At 43.1% G+C, this 21,531-nt stretch overlaps 2 protein-coding genes across 3 annotated transcripts; both read left to right on the top strand.

The window, feature by feature from the left end:
* Positions 1 to 3,020: 3,020 nt before the first annotated feature.
* Positions 3,021 to 6,949, top strand: LOC123447242 (cleavage stimulating factor 64). The gene is made up of 7 exons (XM_045123831.1): positions 3,021 to 3,226; positions 3,325 to 3,402; positions 4,054 to 4,092; positions 4,184 to 4,702; positions 4,783 to 4,887; positions 6,055 to 6,240; positions 6,385 to 6,949. The coding sequence occupies exons 1-7, from the start codon at positions 3,134 to 3,136 to the stop codon at positions 6,508 to 6,510; spliced, it is 1,146 nt and encodes a 381-aa protein (XP_044979766.1). The 5' UTR covers positions 3,021 to 3,133; the 3' UTR covers positions 6,511 to 6,949.
* Positions 6,950 to 7,567: 618 nt separating this feature from the next.
* Positions 7,568 to 11,647, top strand: LOC123447251 (probable magnesium transporter NIPA6). Of its 2 annotated transcripts, none has more exons than XM_045123849.1 (9): positions 7,568 to 7,996; positions 8,116 to 8,172; positions 8,306 to 8,396; positions 8,493 to 8,653; positions 8,766 to 8,893; positions 9,100 to 9,237; positions 10,355 to 10,447; positions 10,829 to 10,949; positions 11,046 to 11,647. In XM_045123849.1, exons 1-9 carry the CDS (start codon positions 7,822 to 7,824, stop codon positions 11,171 to 11,173), a joined length of 1,092 nt encoding a protein of 363 aa, XP_044979784.1. In that variant the 5' UTR covers positions 7,568 to 7,821; the 3' UTR covers positions 11,174 to 11,647. The 2 variants fall into 2 exon arrangements, with proteins under 2 accessions (XP_044979784.1, XP_044979777.1); XM_045123842.1 differs by having other exon boundaries at positions 7,572 to 7,996; positions 11,043 to 11,647.
* Positions 11,648 to 21,531: the final 9,884 nt, after the last annotated feature.

The following is a 21,531-nucleotide window of genomic DNA, read 5'->3' as shown; positions in this document are numbered from 1 at the left end:
GGAGAGAGTCACGAGAGGGAGGGAGTGTCGGTGGGGGTGAGGGAGAGGACCGAGAGAGGGGGCTCTCGTGGGGTAAGGGTGGGGCCCCCACAAGGGGGGTGGATGGCGGCGGCGCTCAGGGGGGGGGAGGGAGTAGCGAGGGGGGTGGCGGCGCCCAGGGGGGACTAGGGTTTGAGGGGAGGGTGGCGCGGTTGGGCTGGCCAGCTGGGCCTTTTGGCCCAGCTCGGCCAGGGGGTGGGGTTGCTTTTTTTTTTTGTTGCTTTGTTTTGTTTTATTTTGTTTTCTTTTTTCCTTTTTTTTATTATTTCTTTCTTTCAATTTCTTTTCACTAACTGATTTTTCTTTTTAAATACTTTCTTTTATTATACTTTCTTTTTCAATTTATTATACATACTTCTAAATCTCTCTTTCATATACATATTCTTTTAATATTTGTAATGAACTTATAAAGTACTTTTCGTTTGTCTTCAAATTTTGAATCCGGACAAAACTCGAATCAACGCGGGTCTGAGATGGGAAGCCGATGACGTGGCATCGTTAGCGGTTGATCACTGTAGCTTAATTACAATAATCACCGTAGCTTAATTACAATAATCACTGTAGCAAAAGTCGAGGATGTCACACTGCGAGACATGAGAAAATCAGTACATGTTTCGAGAAAAAGAATGATCAAAAGAATTTATGCAACATAGAAAAAATGAAGCAAAAACAAAAACAACAAACACATACTTGAGCAGCCGCTTCTTAGTATCAATCCTCATGACTATGAAATCGACAAGTGCTTCTGGAGGAGGTGGTAAAGGGGAGATATGAAGCAAATCCCCGAAAGAGGACTTGCTTATGACATCCCTCTTTTTCTCTTTGACGGTGTTGGCTATCTCACGTAGCCGCTTCGCCGACCATCGAGTTATATAGATACCCATGCTGCAGAAACAAAAACAAATGGAAACACATGAGCTACTACAAAGCAGTCGTAAAAAATGCAAAAGAAAATGAAACATTGTATGAGAAGCATAAGCTTGCACAAAGTTGCAAGAAAAAGAAAGTTGCAGGAAGCATAAGTTTGCACAAAAGTTGCAAGAAGCATAAGCTTGCACAAAGTTGCAGGAAACACGGGTCATGTTGCAGAATTTTTTACAACATAGATCAAGTTGTAGATTTTTTTATTGCAACAAAGGTCTTGCTGTAATTTATTCTTGCAACAACAATCTTGTCAAATAAATTTCTGTAAACAAAAGTCTTCTTGAAGAAACTTTACAGAAGTCAGAAAATTTGCACAAACATTTTGCAACAAAAGGTCTTGCTGCAGAATTATTCTGCAACTAAGATCTTGTTGCAGAAATTTGTATGTTTCCATAATCGATGTCCCTGCGAGCCGTGACCCTGTTTCTGAATAAGATGAAGATATTTCTAAGAAATGAAAGGTGGACACGTGGTAGACGATGGAGGCGGTTGACGCTTAGGAGCGATCCGCCGGTAGGTAGTAATCATTTCCCTTATAAAATGGGCGACCCTACGTGTCAACAATAAATTTTCTGCAACAAAGACCTTGTTGCAAAATATTTTCTTCTCCAATATCTTGCAGCAAGACCCATGTTGCACAACCTCTTCTTTCATATTTTTCTGCAATAAGACCCCGGCGGATCGGCCATTCCTCGTGACAATGTCGGAAACCATAGCGAACGTCAAGAACCTAGCGCTGCCACTTGCCAAAGGCCACCAAATAGTGCACATGCCAGGATTGTACTTGGAATTGTATAACCGGAGAGGCTGATCTGATCAACACTCCAACTACTACCTCTAATAGGTTTTACACACCGCACCAATATCTTCAGTTCTCCAATACCATGGCGGGCAGTGGCACGAAATTGAAAGAAGCACTATTAAAACAAATGAACACCACTAGAGAGAAATGAACAGCTAATCTGCATGTGCAACATCAACGATTTAGGCAAGCACACAGAATTCAGACAACACCACTAGAGACCTGAAACTGAGTTTACGTCTGAAGATATCGACACTTTCGTCAGTTAACTGAAATAGGCTTGCAATGCCATCACCAAATCACGTCCTCCCAGTTCAGAATTCAGACATTCCCCGCTGGAGACTACGGCGGATCGGCCATTCCTCGGCGGAGCACCAGGAAAATTGGCCCTGCCGGCTAGCTGCGGTCGGGTTTGCTTCGGCTACGCTGCCGGCAGGCGGGTGGCGCTGCGGTGCTTGCGCTGCGTGGGGCGGCGGGTGGCATTGCGAGATCCATAGGAGAAACGCACGCTGCCGGCATGCGGGTGGCGCTGCGGTGCTTGCGGTGCGTGAGCGACGGGTGGCGCTGCGGGATCCAGAGGAGAACCGCACGCTGCCGGCAGGCGGGTGGTGCTGCGGTCCTAATGGAGCGTGGGGCGGAGGGTGGCGCTGCAGGATTCAGACGAGAGCCGTACCTGCTTGGGTCGTCGACGATCGCCACCACTCTTGAAGAAGTCGTCGTCGCCACGCGTGGGTTCGCGCCGCCGTCCTCCCAGATCCAGTCGCCGTCGTCCTCCCAATCCCTCCAGCTGCGGTCAACTGCTTCCAGCTGCAGGAACAACATCGTGAAACAATTGGAAAGTTTCAGGAAAACGGTCACGACTTGGTCACGGACCCGCCGGCCACGGGAATAATTTGAGCCGTTAGATCAGATAAGGATCAACGGACCAAGAGGCGGCGGACGAGTAAGACTGATCAGTCGGTGGGACGACAGAGTTTCCCATAAGTTTTTCAACAGTTAATATAAGTTTTTCAAAAGATGCCATTGACGTCACTGGGCACGTTGATTAATGGAATGAGATGTTCGAAGCTAAAAAACAGTTAAAATCGTTAAAAATTTATATTTTTTAATAAAGCAGGGCCTTCACAGAAAAAAAAATGATGGCAAAAAAATGGAAAAGACCTAGCAGTAGTTTTTTTTTTTCTCGTTTTAGAGCACGGCCCCATTTCTCCGCAGAAAGAAAAGGCCTGGCCCACATCAAGGAATCGACCGAGCGGCCACAGACAGACACAGGCTTGAAGCTCGCTCGCAGCACGGATAGCGCTCTCCGGCCTCCGCCCAAATCGCCGCCGCACCGGCTCCGGCCGCTCCCCTGCTCCCGCGCGCGCCATGACGGCGAATCAGCCGGCGGGCGAGGCCCTCGCGACCCACATCTCCGGCATGTCCCGCCCGGAGATGCACGACCTCATGTCCCAGATGAAGGTGCGCCCCCCCAATCCCCAAACCCTACGAGCTCGATTCCTCCCCCTCCCCTCCCCCTCCCCCTCCCGGCTTCCTCACCGTTTCGCGTCGTCGCGCAGGCCATGATCGACCACGACCAGGAGAGGGTGCGCCGAATGCTCGTCGAGAACCCCGACGTCACCCGCGCGCTCTTCCGGGTGAGTCCTCTCGCGCCCTGCGCTGCTAGGGTTTGTGGGATGTCGTGTTTCTATGCAGGAAGGGATAGGATAAAACTCCATGCCTATCACAAATGCTAGTCTCTGAACATCTGGTGTGCATTGCTGGCTACCCGAGTTAAACCTGGTTCATGTTTGCATAGGGAGTGAAACCGATGGTTGTTTATGTTGTAAAAACATTCCAGGTTGCTCTTTAACATGATTTGGATGGAAAATACATTCATAAGAACATGCTGTACGTCGTGTTAGTGTTGATAGTGTCACCAAAGGGCATTGTCTCTGTATGAAAAACTGGAAGAAGGTCTGTCCCGCGCCTATATGTTGTAGATAGCAATTCTCTAAAAGACTAAAACTGAATCCACCACTTGTCTAATACGCCTGTTCCATAACGGTTTGTTAAATTGTTATAAGCATCCCAGTGCACATCATTAATGTTTATGCTTTTGTTCTCCCGGCAAAATAGCCTTGATATCTTCCAGTCAATATACGATTATTTGGTGTGGTATCTGCCTACATATGTGAATTTACTACTTTCAAGTTTCAACTTTATTATTTTGCTCGTGATGATTGAATCTGTTATATGCATTTGCGCTGGAGGAATTTGTCATATAGTACTCTTTTTTCTCCTTGCAGGCCCAAGTGGTTCTCGGAATGGTCAAAACACCTAAAGCAGTATGTAACATAAGTTCTTGACGTTTAATACTTGGATTATTAATATTGAAATTGAATATTTTTTTATCATTGAATGCTTGCTGTTCCGCAGGCACAATCTTCGGACATGCCCCAGTCAGCAGTTGCTCAGACAACTCCTTCTACATCAGTTAAAGCTACAACACAAGATCATGTTAACTTGCCTCAGCCTCACTTGCCTACCAATCAACAGAATTTGCAACCTTCTGGCCAATTTCCATCGGGCTCTTCTAATGTGACATCGTCTTTGGACCTTCCACCTATGCCAGCAAATCCACCACAATCAGCACAATCAAAAGGATACCCTATCCATCAGATGCATTCCGCATCAGCACCGCAGTCATCTCAGTATCCAAATGTTACCATGCCTCCTCATGCTCCTCCACAGTATTCAAATGTTCCATCTCATATGCCAACAGTGAATAATCAACCACAGCAACCGTTGCAAAATCCTGGAATGTTTAACCAGCAATTACAGCCACCTCTGCCACAGTTGCCTAGGCCACCTTCCATGCAGGCATATACACATCAGATGCATCAGCAAGTACCCAGTTCATATGGTCAGCACATGTTGCAACAACCAATGTTTCATGTAAGGTTCTATGCTAAATTTATGTGGTCCTGATAACTAGATAACTTCTGAAACTGACCATGGTATTTGGAATTTCTCAGCCAGGTGGGAATCCACAAAATTCTTTCTTTACAGGTCAACAACAGCAGCAATTACCCAACCAGCCACCACCATTGCCTAATCAGCCACCACCACAGCTATACCAGGTTCTTTTCTTCTAGAAGATATGGTTAATTTGATTATGCTGTCTTAAAGTTGACTTTTTCCTCGCTTAAAGAAATTTGAGTCTATTCCTGAATGTTTCTGCCTTTACGCAGCATTTGCTGTGCAAAACCAGTTTAAGGATGTACATGAAATGATGGAGTATTCTTGATCTGCTATCATCTCAGGGGTTTTAGGTCTCGAAGAACTAAGCATGCAATGAGTAATTGTTAACTAACCTTTTGCTATCATAGTGTACTAGTCCTGACTGCTGTTAAATTATCTGTATCAAATGACATATTATCAGCATCACAAAGTAGCATGTGAATTGACTCTTATTATCAGATTATCTATAATCCAATAAGACTAATATTTTACACATGTTGGCCTACATGACAGTTAGCTTCCACATGTTTTACTTGGCTAGGTTCTACTCCCTCCGTTTCTAAATATAAGTCTTTCTAGAGGTTCAACTAATGAACTACATACGGATGTATATAGACATATTTTAGAGTATAGATTCATTCATTTTGCTCCGTATGTAGACACCTAGTGAAATATCTTAAAAGACTTATATTTAGGTACGGAGGGAGTACAATTCTTTTTCCTTGTTCTGACTGATACTTGACATTGTAAATAAAATCAGTGCACATGCAGTTCAAATGTTACTATTACTTATTATACTGCCGTGCTGCAAATTCTTTACCACCATATCATTATTTATTCTCCCTTTCAATATTTGATACTGCTCATAGGGTTCTTGCTTGGACAGTTGAACCAAACGCCATGCTTAAAACGTTTTTGTTTTCTCAGCAAGGACCTAATCCATGGACAGTTTTAAGCATTTCTTTTAACATTTTTTCGCGCATAAACTCCTCTGAAAGATAGAATAGGAAACCCTTAGCAAGCTAGTTTCAGGTTTAATTCATGTCTTTGGTTTTGTTGACTTATGGATTGCCAGCTTATTGCTGACTTATTGGACATCAAGCACAACCTGAAATTTAGTCTAAGGACATCAAGCACAGCCTAAAATTTGGTCTATGCAAATGATACATCACTCCTTAGATAGATTATTGTTGTTTGCCAGATTCTAACAGTCCCACCTTATCTGATGTGTCGATCGTGGACTCAACAATCAACAGTTAACTCTTGTAATTTGTTTGTTTTGACAGGCTAATTCACATGTGAGCTCGCACTACAATTCCCAGAGTATGCAAGTCGATAGATCAGCTCCATGGGGGCGTGGTGGTCAAGAACCATCGTCGGCCGGCTCCCATTTCCCTGGGCAATTCCAAGGTCTACCTGGACAGATGGCCCAAGGGATTGGCGGCATCCAGACGGGCCGCCCAGAAGCACCTGTAAGTGTCCCTATTTCTCAAAAAAATATATTATAACAACCTGTAAGTGTCCCTGCAACTGCAATTTAGGGCAAATGGTCATATGGGCTACGTTTTACTCTTTACCTCAAAAATGAACCACTCACGTTGTTGTTGTTGGAGCAGTTGACAGCCGACATGGAAAAAATGCTAGTACAGCAAGTCATGAGCATGTCGCCGGAGCAGATCAACGTGCTGCCCCCGGAGCAACGACAGCAGGTGCTTCAGCTGCGAGAAATGCTGCGCCAGTGATGTACGCGACGAGCAGCTGCCCGAGTAGAAGAATCAGTTCGATAGAGCCGCTTGGATCAGTCGAGTGCTCCATGCTCGACTTACGCCGTCGCCGTGACATCCTCCCGTTTTAGCCACTGTTCAAGCTGATTGGCATCCCTGCTAGCCTGCCGCATGCTTTGGGAATGTGGTTGTGGAATGAACGCTAGCCCATTTCGTTATTTACAGGGAGTTGTTTGGATATGTAATTTACAGGGAGTTGTTTGGATATGTATTTTGGTGGTTGAGTGATGACAAATGAAGCGGCGTGTTTGTACTCTGCTGCTGCTGCTGCCACTGGCACGGTTTTATGCCGTGTTATGATTGAATTCCGGTCCTTGTCTGATGACGGGTGTAGCACTTTGAGATGGCTGATTGATATTTGATACTGTATAATATACAGTATGACGGTGGTGGCAAACGTTCTTGTTTCTTCCCCTTTTATTTGGGTGTTTGGCTTCTCATTTTTTCCTTCCCTAGCATGGTAGTATTCTCTCCATCCTAAAATAAGTGTAAACTTAATATAACTTTGTATCAGAGTAGTATAAAGTTGAGGCACTTATTTTAGGACGGGGTACTATTTTCTTTGAAAGCTCTGGTATTTAGTTATTTTTTTGGAGAGGGCGGACCTTATCTTTATAAGGGAGCAAATAGATTATAAGACAACCCCGCTTGATGCGAACAACGAATGTGGCTCACCCACATGATGAATTGGCCGTGCTGCTATGCGAACACACTTTTTTTTTCTAAATAAAAGTCTAAAAGAAATAATAGAAAAGCAAAAAACACAAAATGGCACATGTAATTTTTTTTTGAACGAATGGGGTTTCCCCCCTGCCCCATCTTTTATGGAGTACTAAAATGAAGCAACCACATGGCACATGTAAATCAATGGGAGTGGCGACACACCTCGTAGGCTGGAAATCACCACGTGCGGCCGCTGCCGTCACGTTCCCAGTCAGCAAGCGAGCCAGCCATGCCACCAGCGCGATCTCGGCTCAGGGAAATAAATATTTCGGAAAGCGACGCCCGGATCAGCGTGTCTAGTGCTGTTTCGTCGCCCTCCACCCTGTCCTGTGCCATTGGCCAATCAGCTCCCCCTCCTCATCCTGCCATCCAAGAACCCACACACGCAGGAAACAAAATCCTACGCGCCGCAACCATCCAAGAACCCGTACCTCGAGACCATCACTGTATACAGGAGGAGCTGCGCGGTGGCGGTGCCATCCGATCCGATCCGGCCGGCCGACCCGTGCCGGAACCAATCGACCCGAGGAGCTCGCGATCGCGATCATGAACGGAGGGATGGACATGGGGGGAGGAGGCGGGGGCGGGCGGCAGGAGCTGTCGGCGGACAACGTGCGGGGGATAGTGCTCGCGCTCCTCTCCAGCGGCTTCATCGGCTCCAGCTTCATCATCAAGAAGAAGGGACTCCGCCGCGCCGCCCTCGCCTCCGGCATCAGCGCAGGTCCCTCCCTCCCTCCCTCGACGCCATCTCTTTCTTTCTTCAGAGTTTGTTTCGTCCTCTGAAAATGTCCTCTGTTTTTTTTTTCTTTTCTTTGTTCTTTTTGCCTGCCTCCTGTGCAGGGGTGGGTGGGCACTCCTACCTCAAGGAGCCCCTATGGTGGGTCGGCATGATCACCAGTAAGCTTCTTCTCTAAAGTATAATCCTCAGTGCACCAAACAGAGCTCAGTTCTTAGCTTGCTCAAACCAGATTCTGTCTTCTTCTCTTCTCTCTTTTCAGTGATTGTATCTTCTTCTATTCTCTCTTTTCAGTGATCGTGGGAGAGATCGCCAATTTCGTGGCCTACGCCTTCGCCCCCGCGGTGCTGGTTACTCCTCTTGGTGCATTGAGCATAATCGTCAGGTGTGCATACGCACATACAACCGAGCCATCAATTCGATTTGCAATCCTGTGATTCAGATGTGATGCTGAAGGTGCGTGTCTATCTTCCTTGTCCAGCGCAGTGCTGGCCCATTTCATCCTGAACGAGAGACTGCACGCGCTAGGGGTCCTCGGCTGCGTGATGTGCATCGCGGGGTCGATGGTCATCGTCATCCACGCGCCGGTGGAGCAGGAGATCACGTCGGTCAAGGAGATATGGCACATGGCGACACAACCATGTGAGGATTGTCAGTTTATCATGATCGATGATCATGGGTGCCATTTTAGTTCGCTGTTGGTTGCAGGGAGCGCGGTCGAATAACAGAGGGTTTTCTTCATGTTCCTCTGCAGCTTTCTTGCTATATGTTGCCTCGGTCATAGTCCTGGTCTCTGTGCTGGTGTTCCATTTATCCCCTCTCTGGGGGCAGTCCAACGTGTTGATCTACACCGCCATTTGCTCTTTGATGGGTTCTCTTTCGGTAATGTCGCTCCGCTTTTAACACCGGTTTCTGATGTATAACTGTTTATATGCGGTTGTTGGATTTGTTAATTCAAAGTCGGCCTAGTTTCGAGCTCTTCTCGCGTTCGGCCGACGTCTTTTCTCTAAAAAAACAGTTTATATGCGATCACCGAGTTTTTATTTTAACCTTCGTGTTGAAGGTTCTGACCCTTTCTCCTTACGCAGGTTATGAGTGTTAAAGCTCTTGGTACATCCTTAAAGTTGACTTTTGAGGGGACAAATCAGTTAGCATATCCTGAGACGTGGTTCTTTATGCTTGTGGTGGCTATTTGTGTGCTGACACAGATGAATTACCTGAACAAGGTTTGTTTGAGTGCATTATGTATATTCAGTAATCAATTGTTTATAATATGTATCCTTATGGTAAATGCCATCAAGCAACAGCTTTCGGAAGATTGACTCATAGTACTCCCTCCAATTCTTTAGAACTTGCTATGGATATCAAAACGGTCCCCAAAAGTCAATTTTGACCACTAGCTTTTATTGTAGTATATTTATACAGCCCAACAATACTATGATGGATGATATTGCAACTCAATTCTACTCATGATTTTCATGTACCCCTTCTACATAATTTAGAAGATATTGGTAGTCAAAGTTTCAGAACTCCGCTGCATGTTAAAAGTAACATGTTTTGCAGAGCTAGAGGGTGTAAGAACTAAGAGCATCTACAGCTGGTACTTGCAAATTCGGTCCCCCAAATGTCCGCGGACGCGCCCGGTCATCCCTATTTGTCCGTCCATGCAGGCACATTCCTCATTTTCTTTCGTATATGTCCGCTCACTTACATGTGATTGGTGGAGAGGAAGAGAGAGAAAGAAACGAATAAATAAAGAAAAGAAAAATGTGGTTCGGGATGGGGCCGCGTCTTATGTAGCGGACTGACCGGGCGCATCCGTGAGCCCTCATATCCTCTCCATATTTGAGACGGATATGAGAGTCCGGGGACAGCCCAAACATATAGGGACAATACGAGGGGTCTGATTGGATCACACCTTTCCTTCTCTTTCCTGTCCGGTCACTGACCGGGAGCGTCCGCGAACATATGAGGGGTCATTTGAGAGGTCCGGCTATAGATGCTCTAAGAACATCAAATTTGAATTCATGAATTGCTGTTGAAGCAAAAAATGTATATTTTTGTTCGTTTGGATAAGGACTAGAGCGTCGCATTTTGTCATTCTTCTCTGCAACCGTACATATATGAAGAGAAGAATTGAATGATTATGATAAATTGTGTAGGGGTATATTGTTTGTGCAATGTAGAAACATATTTAAATATGTTCTTCATAAGTATTCTATACTAGCTTTATTTCTAATTTGCTTTATGTCCTGTGGCCTTTTCTCATTCGGGTGCCCATGTCCATCTGCAAATTTTATTTTATTGGCAGCATCCCTGTAGTAACTGTTCAATTTTCTCCAGGCACTTGATACGTTTAACACGGCCATTGTATCACCGATTTATTACGTGATGTTTACGTCACTGACAATACTTGCAAGCATCATAATGTTTAAGGTAAACTCAAATGGTGTGAATTGTTTATTAGATAATTGCTGCCACATATTTGCTGGCACCACGTGGAGACATTTGTCATTTTTTGTCCCTTTATCTCATCCACACCTCATATCTATTATCCTAAGCTACTGAGACTACGGCTTAGCATAATTTTTGGCTTACTTTGTATCCCTATCCTGCAACAGTTTAGTAATGCCAAGCAAGGGCAACCTTTAAACAATGCTATGCTCTGCTAAGCACCACTATGTTGACATATTCATTTTGATGAAGAGAACACCATATGAGCTTACCAAATCTCTTAATGTAGTATTAGTTTTAACGGAAAAAAAATGAGCTAACAGAACCTCTTACTGTATTACTGTATTATAATGATGAGCGCAGGATTGGTCTGGTCAGAGCCTTGGAAGCATTACTTCTGAAATATGTGGCTTGATTGTCGTGTTGTCCGGTACCATTTTGTTGCATGTCACAAAGGATTACGAAAGAATCCCACAATCGAGAAGTATGTAACCCTTACTGAACTTCCACCTTTTCCAATCATATATTCAGACTCGCTTAATCCATGCCCATGACACCCCATTGTTTCGTCGTGAAGTAGGCCTTTATGCACCGCTGTCTCCCACGTCGGCAACAAGATTGAACGGAGAACTACTGAGGCACGTCGAGGATGATGCGAGGAGAACCGACGACGAAGAGAAAGTCTTGAGACGGCAGGAGATGTACTAGCCATGTTGGACGATGGCAGCGATGGATGACGGAGCAGCTGTGATCAACACATTGCCGGCTACTCCATTGTGTTGTGTTGGCCTGTACATAATTTGGTATTGCAGAAGCTGGAAGATACGGTATCCGGGAGACGGCGGAGTTTCACCAGATAGGACATGTGCACAGATTGTTGCCAAGTTTTTTTTTCTCCTCATCCGTAATTTTTCTTTTTTCCCTTTTCATTTTTGTTCACAACATTTCTTCTTCTTCTTCTTCTTCTTCTCTTTGTACAGTTTGAGTTTGTTGACTTGTTCAGAGCGATCAGGCGGAGCTTTCATGCATCTGAACTATGAATCTTGTACATTCTGTTAGCGCCGTTCTCGTAGAATTCCTTTTTCTTTTCTTTTTTGTTTCAGCACCTATGTTTGAGGATAACCAATAATTTATCCCAGAAAAGGACTTATGATCAGTTTGGAACATGGATCCTTATTTCAATCGCGTTTGAAACTTTGCGGGGTGGAATTATGTTTCCTGATTTTTGTGGGGTGTGGGTTATTTAAGGGAAAAAGATTACTGTTGGACTCATATGCTCAGTGTGGAATTCTGATGAAATTGCCGTGTTAGTTGCAAGGGAATTCAGATGATTGGGCCGCATATAACTTATATAGTTTTTTTTGAAGTAAATAACATAAAACTACCACAATTCGGGCTAGGGTTCCGGAAAACTATCACCTTTTAAAAATTTCCTGAAACCTACCACTTTTAGCTATTTTTTTTAAATAATACATTTTTTTCATTAATTCGAGAAATAATACGTGGTTTTAAAATTTTCAAGAATAATACACCGTCAGCTTAGGCGAAGCCGACTAGAACTAATTGGTTTCGCCGAAGCCGACTGGAACTAATTGGTTTCGTCGAAGCCGACTGGAACTAATTGGTTTCGCCGAAGCCGACTGGAACTAATTGGTTTCGCCGAAGCCAACTGAAACTAATAGGTTTCGCCGAAGTCGACTGGAACTAATTGGTTTCGCCGTTGGTTTCATTAATTCGAGAAATGTGGTTTTGGAATTTTTCAAGAATAATACACTGTCAGCTTAGGCGAAGCCGACTGGAACTAATTGGTTTCACCGAAGCCGACTGAAACTAATTGGTTTCGTCGAAGCCGACTGAAACTAATTGGTTTCGCCAGTTGGCTTTGGCAAACTCGATAGTTGCATTTTCTGTAATTTTATCCCATCACCCTCTTCTTCCATTTGTTCCTGCCAACCCTTTCACTCCATTTTTTCCGTCATTCTTTCCCTCTAATTCACCCGCCAGTTGTCTCAAAGAGAGAATACACGCATGTCTCATACATAAGTAGATAGTTATGTCTCTACTGATCGACAGAAGCATTACTGCCGACGTCTAGATGGACAATTGTCTCATACAGAGAATAGTCATATGTCTTATACATAAGTAGATAGTCATGTCTCTATTGATAGAGAGAAGCATTACTGCCGTCGGACTTGGCGAATGCGGAGCAGCGAGAGGCATTGCGCCGGTCGTACCGTGGCTGTTGCCTTGCCGTGCGCTCCTCCCCAGATAAGACGGCCCTCGAGATAACAGGGAGGCGTATGATGCTCGTCGTCGCCGTTGTCGTTGTCCTTCCAATGGCGGAAGGGCACCGGAGGGCCGCGACATCTTTGTCCCGCGACTGCTTGGCGCCCACGGAGGAGCCACTTCGCCTCCTCCTGCGCGGTGCAGAGGGTCGCCGCGGTGCAGAGAGGAAGGGTTACGGGAAAGTACATTATCATGGGAAACTAAGGAGAGGGTGGCGGGATAAAATTACGGTGCAAAATATGGTTGCATGCAACTGACGAGTTTGCCAAAGCAAATAGGAACTAATTGTTTCATCGAAACTAACTAGTACTAATTGGTTTTGCTGAAACTAATTAGTACTAATTGGTTTCGCTAAAGATGATTGGAATCCTACCAGCTTCGCTGAAGCCGACTGGATCCTATCAGCTTCGCCGAAGCTGATTGAAACCCTATCAGCTACGTCAAAGCCGACTGGATCCTATCAGCTTCGATGTAGCCGAGTGGATCCTATTTTTGAAAAACTCCCAACCTACGTATTATTTCTCAAAATCATGGAGATAAAGGTATTATTTTAAGAAATAGCCCACTTTTATGGTTCGCTGTTCGAAAAACCAAAATTGTTGTTTGATTAAATTTAACTAGCAAAAGAGCCCGTGCGTTGCAACGGGAGAGAAAATAACACGTACTCTTAACACAATAACTACGGCTCAAGACCTTAATAGGTCTACGTCTTTTAGTTCCAAATGACATCACATTTTAAGGTCCCTCTCTCTCTATGAGAAAATTCAGTACGTTTAGTATGTTTAGTTACAGAGGGAGTATACGCCAACTCGATGCATATTTAATTAACAAATCAAGAAATCAAAGCATGAAAGAATATTGCGTACAGGTATTTCAAACAATTTAAATTTATGTCATGTGAACTTATATTATTAATGAACATATAATAAGTAAGCATGGATATGATCTTACTTGATGTTTCAAATTGCATGGTCTCTCTCCTCCTCGGTGATGCCCACAAATATTTGCATGACGATGAAAATAACAAAGTATGTTTTATTAATTAATGATAGCATATGCATAAGAGCATTATTTTTGTCTTGCTGATTTAAATGTATGCATTTGTAATCAAAGTAAAGTCTTAATTTGGTTGCAAACATATTAGACAGCTTCATCGAAAACAATAAATTTGTAAGTACATGCATGCCAAATATTCAAGATTGCATATCAACATCGATATACTTAAAAAAATCATCAGAAAAACAGTTTAAAACAATATGAAAAATCAAAGCTAAGCCATTGGTTTACGTAAAGTTTGTATAAGCATCATTGTTCAGTTTTTTATACATTAGAAACATTTTTTTTGCGGGTGACATCAGAAACATTATATATATACACGTTTAATATTTTCAATTTCATGGTTAACATTTTTAAAACATATTTAGTTTTGATGTCTACTTTTTTTATACACAGTCTACATATTTTGTATGCATCATGAACATTTTTTGTATACATGTTTGACATTATCCAAATACACGATTAAGATTTTTGAAAAGTTATATTCTTTATGTCTTTGTTCCATACACATTGTATATTTTTGTATATGTTTTTCTTATACATCGAAAATATTTTTCTATGCACATCTAAAGTTTTTTATATACATGATCAATATTTTTAAAATAAAAGAAAAATATATTCTTTATGATCCCTACGCACTGTACATTATTTGTATAAACATATTTAGTTTTGATGTCTACTTTTTTTTATACACAGTCTACATATTTTGTATGCGTCATGAACATTTTTTATATACATGTTTGACATTATCCAAATACACGATTAACATTTTTGAAAAGTTATATTCTTTATGTCTACTTTGTTCCATACACATTGTATATTTTTGTATATGTTTTTCTTATACATCGAAAACATTTTTCTATGCACATTTAAAGTTTTTTAAATACATGATCAATATTTTCAAAATAAAAAAATATATTATTTATGATCCCCACGCACTGTACATTATTTGTATATATGGAAACTTTTTGTGTATAAGTTTGACATTTCTTAAATCCATGATTAATATTTGTGCAAAGTTTATGCTAAAATAGAAAAAAAATAGAAGAACTGAAAAAAGAAAAAGAAAAAGAAAAAAGAAAGAGAAAAGGGGGAGAATCCCCACGCACTGTACATTATTTGTATATATGGAAACTTTTTGTGTATAAGTTTGACATTTCTTAAATCCATGATTAATATTTGTGCAAAGTTTATGCTAAAATAGAAAAAAAAATAGAAGAACTGAGAAAAGAAAAAGAAAAAGAAAAAAGAAAGAGAAAAGGGGGAGAAAAAGTTCTAGAACTAGGGATCGAACCTAGCTCATCTAGATGCAGGAGAGTCGCACTAGCCACTAGGCAACGCACATGGTACTGACAAATTACGGTTTCAAGCTATAAGAAGGATAGTGTACAACGCCTTTGACAGGAAAAAAATCTGAACCGTTTTTTGACTTATGGGTGACATAGTGGGTAATTTAAGACAACTTCAAGGGCAATTTAAATGACGCACTACAGAAGCAATATGTGCTTTATTAATACTAGTACAAATGCCGGTGCGTTGCAACGGGCGAAAACATTACATAACCTACTCTGGCAAAAACATTACATAACCTACTCTGTGTGCCGTCATGTTCTATATCTCACATCCAATTTTGATAAACATTGGTAATAAGGTTACCCTTTAATTCTTGTTCGGAGCATCAAGTGTGGACGTGAAGAAATCAGTCTAACTTCCTACATTTGTTGGAAGAGTAGTGGTTCATGAAATAGTATGTGAATCGGTTTTATGTTTTTCTTTTCGGGAAAACATATTTTTTTGAGAAACTATTTTTTAATTATAATTGGAACATGTTTTGGTGCCGAATATTTTATGAGGACATGTTTTTTTATAATTTTTTCATGATTTTGTGAACAAATTTAACATTTTTTTATTTGGAACAATTTTTGGGTTTAAAAAGAGTGAACATATTTAAAATATGAATATCTTTTTGAAACCAATATCAATTAGCAATGTTAATTATCTTTAAAAACACAGGCTCGATACCGGTAATTAAACAATGATGCTTGGTGTATGGACCATGGAGTATAGAGTTTAGAAAGTTGTAGTGGCCGGTGTCCTTTGATGGCGCCTCCTTCAGCTTAGCGCTATCACCGGATGAACGAGGAGTGGTGTATTTATTTTCAGTTGGACATACAGATGTCGGAATGTTCAATATTATCCAAAAGTTAAATAACTAATCCAAAAGACTTTTTACGTTTTTTAAAACGTTTGAATGCAAATGAATTATTATTATGTTGGATTTGTTTAGAGATAATTGTTTATTTGGTTTGGAAGAGTTTATTTTTTTAATAGCATATATACACGTGGGTTACAAGATGAACGAAAATTGATGTGTCCTGTGAACCAAAACACACAATAGTGTAGCATGGCGGGGGCAGGAAGACGCATGCCGAGGTATAGAAGAAACGCATATCTTGCTTTAATGTCCATTATCGCACTGCATGTATGCGTGTCATATATAAATTTGTCAAATTTTTTTTAACCCTGAAAACAAAATTCTTGTTAGATGGTTCGGAGGACATTGGTATCTTAAAACCAGCACTAATTAAAATCCAGCTTTGACGCTTTGATGTCTCACAAAGGTGAGATACTCCCTCCGTCACAGTTTATAAGGCATGCACGTGTACCTAGGTCGTCAATTTTTTTTATATAAAATATATTGTTTAACATAAAATTTATATCATTAAAAAATAGAACATCTAAAGTTTCTAATGATATATTTTTTTGTAATATATGCCTCTCATTAAGTTGGTTAAATTGACGACCTAGATACACGTGCTGGACTTATAAACTGAAACGCATGAAGTATTATTTAAATAAATGATGAGAGACGTTTGTGATGATTTCATCAATCTCAAGACCTGTCGGGCCGAGTCCTTCTAGGGTTTAGTGTATGTATGTGTTTGTGAGTTTGCGTTTGTACTGTGTTTTTCTTTTCAAAAGAAGACTATCTTTAACCTTTGCACGAAACAATTTAATATATTTGCCAATGCACAGGAAGGAAAAAATCATCGCATGTTTTTAGTGGCTCATGCTCTTTCTCTATTAAACACATATAATTTGGAGAAACCAGAACTGCATGCACGCATCTCTTACCGTTCCCACATCAAAATAAAAAAAAAATATGTTTTCTAGCAGAGAATCGTAGTGTGCCTGTATCCAACGACTTGGAAAGACAACTAAGACTCCAGTATATCTCAATCGACTGAGATTTAGTGAATCTGTTTGAACTTAGTAGCTAAACTTATTTTAAAAAGTAGCTAGTACAATGGCACGTGCATTTCTACATGCGAAAGGCTATGATTGACTTAAAATGCATATATTTCTAATGAGCTCTTTTAGGGTGATTGGCTAGTTACGAGTTGTAATTTCGTGTAACTCCCTCTTTGATTTTTTCTGACCGTCAGATCTGGAAAATGAGTTAATTATTTATTTTTTGGTTAAGAGGGTAGAATGGTAAACATGTTTGTAGCAGTTCCACACAAGAGATAGGATAGCCCGTCCCTCACGCAGACATAGCATGTCCACCTTGCGGCCTTGGCGACTCTTTCCGGTCGGCTTCGTCTCTGCGCTGGAGCAGGTCGTCGACTTCTTCCATGGGAACCTGCGGGTCTACGCGCGCATCAGGATCAACGGCTCCGGAGCTCGCGTGCCGCCTACCGAGGTTCTTAAAACCATATCAGGAGAACCGTCATGTCAGCCGGGCTCACGCCGCCGATCCTGCCAGCCTGGCCTAAGGTTTACGGCCTTACCTGCATATGCATCATCGAAATGTATCAGAAGCAGATCAAATTTGTACCGCTGAAATCAGCCTCAATTAACCATATGTCCTGAAATGGGCATATGAGAAGCAAGATTAGGATCCAAATAATCAGGCTCAATTAACCATATGTCCTGAAATGGGCATATCAGAAGCAGTGGACACACCTGAGCTGCAGCTTCTTCATATCCTGTTGTTCCATTAATCTGACCAAAGAATAAGCCCTCAAACCTTTTTTGTCATAAGCGATCTTGAGCACTAATAAGCAGGCAAGTAATCATATTCAACAGCATAAGCTGGCCTTAGCATCACACAGTTCTCCAGTCCTGGTAGTGTTCTCACAAGTGGTAGTTGCAATCTCTCAGGAAGACCAGTGGAAAAGCCCTGTAATATCCTGTTGTTCCATTAATCTGACCAAAGAATAAGCCCTCAAACCTTTTTTGTCATAAGCGATCTTGAGCACTAATAAGCAGGCAAGTAATCATATTCAACAGCATAAGCTGGCCTTAGCATCACACAGTTCTCCAGTCCTGGTAGTGTTCTCACAAGTGGTAGTTGCAATGTCTCAGGAAGACCGGTGGAAAAGCCCTGTATGAGGTGTATAAATGGTCTAAGTTGTAGATTTTGAGTAACACAATGATGCAGAAAATATCGTTTTTACACAAAAAATTACATAGATAAGAACAAGTGATACCAAATCTCAGACTGAAAACAATTGATGAAAAAGGGGAAATTTGCAGAATTGAGGGGCAGAGAGGGACCTGTAGATATAGCTCACGGACATCTCTACCCTCCGGTTCTAGAAACACCTGATGAGATTCTTTATCTTTGAACCTTACAATCTGCAACAAACAAATATACAGTTATGTTTCAGATTGTGATCAGCAAAAAAGTTAGTCTATATAGGGATAAGGCTCCCTAAGATATTTTGTAACAAGATCATCAATCAGAGTCCCAATGTAACTACTTTCCCTCTCAAGAACAATTAGTGGCTTTCCATCAGAATGTCTAGCTGCATTGATTCCTGAAACTATACCCTGTAATAAAAGTGAGCAAGATTAGGATCTAGAAATTCAGGCTCAATTAACCATATCTCATGAAATGGGCATATTAGAAGCAATGAACACACCTGAGCTGCAGCTTCTTCATATCGCCTCTAAGCTCAGCATAATGGACAGCACCAAAACCACCTTGTCCAATTTTAAGAAGAAGTAGGTCTCGATGCAGTCGGCGCCGTCGCCCTTGGCTTCGGCCACCAGCTTGGGCCACATCTGCGAACACGTGCGGGGTGCAGGGCGTACCGCAGGGACGATATGGGGTAGTGGATGGAGAGTAGGCGGCGGCAGCGGCGGCTAGAGAGAGACCGTACTGAAGCCGGGCCGCCGCAGGAGGTAGCTGGGGAGGTTGCTGGACGGGAATGAGCCAGGTGAAGCCAGATCCGGCAGGGGAGGGCTGCCCCGGGGCGGGGGGTACGGCTGCGGTGAGGCTCCGCCATGTGGAATAAGAGGAAGCGGTCCCCGGCTTCGCGGAGAGGAGGCGGCGGTCGCCGCAGTCGCGAGAGGAGATGGGCCTGTCGCCATGGTGAATTTCTTCGGCTGGAGGTGGAACTGGGGTCGCCGGAGAAGACACAGAATGGGGGAGGAGACCGCGTCGCCGCAGCCCTCTCCACCTCAGCACGCCGTCGCGAGTACGTCTCCGGCCCGTCGCCTCCAAGCGCCGTCGCCGGGCAGTCGACGGCCCATCGCCTCCTCGCCCGTCGCCGGCGAGAAGGCCCCTCCGACGGGAATGGATAAGTCGGGGAGGGGGGTTATGTAAAGATAAAGATTAGGCTTATGACAGTTGGGGCCCATCCATAATCGTTGCGAGTTAACACCGTGAGTGTTGACCGCTAAGTTGGGCCAAAGGCCCACCTGTCAGCATATCCATCTCCGAAAAGAAATTCGTCGCCGTACTCTCTTCACGACCGCCCCTTCCCTCGCGGGCAGAGCTTTACCATCGTCACCCCCTTCCTCCAGGTCATGGCCTCCCCTAGAGGTCGTGCAACTTGTGGGGCGGTCGTTGTTGCTGATGTCGCCTGTGGCCATACGCCAACTTGCCGCTCTCCCTTTCCACATTGGTCGTGGATGACGGCGATGGGGTTGACGCTGAGCACCAGTGACCAGAGCCGTGGCCACCATGGTGACGCTTGGGTCGATGCAGAGCACCACCGGGACCTCACCGCCAATCGAGTACTAGTAGCTGGGACATCTGCGTTGATGTCGCCAAACGCACAGGCGGTGCAAGGTCGTGGAGCTCAGATTACCATGTCCACAGAAATCCCACATAGCCATAGTTTGTCGTGTGCGCAGCCAACCACCTCTCCAAGAAAAACCACCATCTCATTTAGCTTCACATCGCTCCTCTACACTTTCCCATCGAGGGGATCGACTAAGAGCATGGTTAATAGTATAGCCAGCTGCTGGCTATAAACAGTCTTATACCCCATCTTATAGCTAGCTTGTACAATAGTTAGCTATAAAAGAGTATTAATTTTATCATATATGGCCCACCTTTCATTCTCACAAATCACGTGCTAGAGCCGCCTCTTCACGAAGAGTCCGCTTCCCTTCTCTCTCATCCAACTCAGCAAAAATATAGTATTTTAATCCTTACAGCCTGCTGACTATACCTTATTGTACTTGCTCTAAGGAAGCCCTGGTTTGACGGTGCATTGGTCGTCTTCGTTGCCTTGATGGAGCCCAGCCGCGCATCAATCTTCGTATGTCATGCTCCTGACCCTTAACTCTATCTCCGAGATCCTAGAGGTGCTATGAACCTTCTCTCGTCGTCCCCTACAAGCCATTTGCCCTTGAGCCATCTCGGCGTCAATGTGTGCTCCGCCACCACCGTGTCGTTGCGGAGAAGTATCCCGTGCTGGAGGGGACAAGATGGGGGCATATCATGTCGGGAAGGGGATGGAGGGGAGGGCCCAATGATTGTGAGGGGAGTGGCCGACTATCACACAAGTGATACGTTTATTTTGCATTATGATTTCCTATTGTTATTTATACAATTTTTGATAATTATTCTACTTTGTGATACAATTCTAATATTTTTTCTCTCTTAATTTAAAAAATCTAAACAAAGAGGGAAAATTGCCGGAAACAGGAATTCTGGACCTAAAAGCCATGGAAAAGAAAAATTTCTGGACTCCAAATGAACTGAAACTTCACGAAGATTTTTTATCTAATATATAAAAATTATTGGAGCAAAAAACCATCGGAGGGGGCACTTGTTTCTCCCAAGGAAAAAGGGCGCATCGTGATGCCTTGCGAGGCCCACAGATGACCTCTTGTGCCCTTCTTCTGCTATATCAAGGATGCTTTCGGAACGAAGCGTTATGATACGTCTTCAATGTATCTATAATTTTTTATTGTTTCATGCTATAATATTACCATTTTAGGTTACTTTTTGGGCATTTATTTACAAATTCATATTATTTTTTAGCACTAACCTATTAACCTAGTGCTTAGTGTGAGTTGTTGTTTTCTTTATTTTTTTTAGCTTTTCAGGTTTGCAGTACCAAACGAAGTTCAATTGCCCCGAAACTTTATTATTATTATTTTTGGACCAAAAGAAGACCTCGAAGCTTCGGGAGGAGACCGAAGGCTCCACGAGGGAGCCACCACACAATAAGGTGCGCCCAGGGGGGTCGCGCCCTGTTATGTGGTGGCCCCCCTCGCGTCTCCTAGCGCCCCTCTTTGGCCTATAAATTCCTAAAAATCCCAAAGACATAGGGAGCCACTTGAAACACTTTTTTCGCCGCCGCAAGTCTGTGTTCCGTCGTGTTTCCATCTGAAGCCCTTTTCTGGTGCCCTGTCAGCGGTGTGATTAATCATGGAGGACATCTAAATCAACATTTTTGCTTCCATGGTGATGTGTGAGT

The sequence above is a fragment of the Hordeum vulgare genome, chromosome 1H, assembly GCF_904849725.1.
Source record: "Hordeum vulgare subsp. vulgare chromosome 1H, MorexV3_pseudomolecules_assembly, whole genome shotgun sequence".
NCBI classification, from domain to species: Eukaryota; Viridiplantae; Streptophyta; class Magnoliopsida; order Poales; family Poaceae; genus Hordeum; species Hordeum vulgare.
Note: the sequence above shows the minus strand (reverse complement) of the source record. Positions and strands in the feature narration are given on the sequence as shown.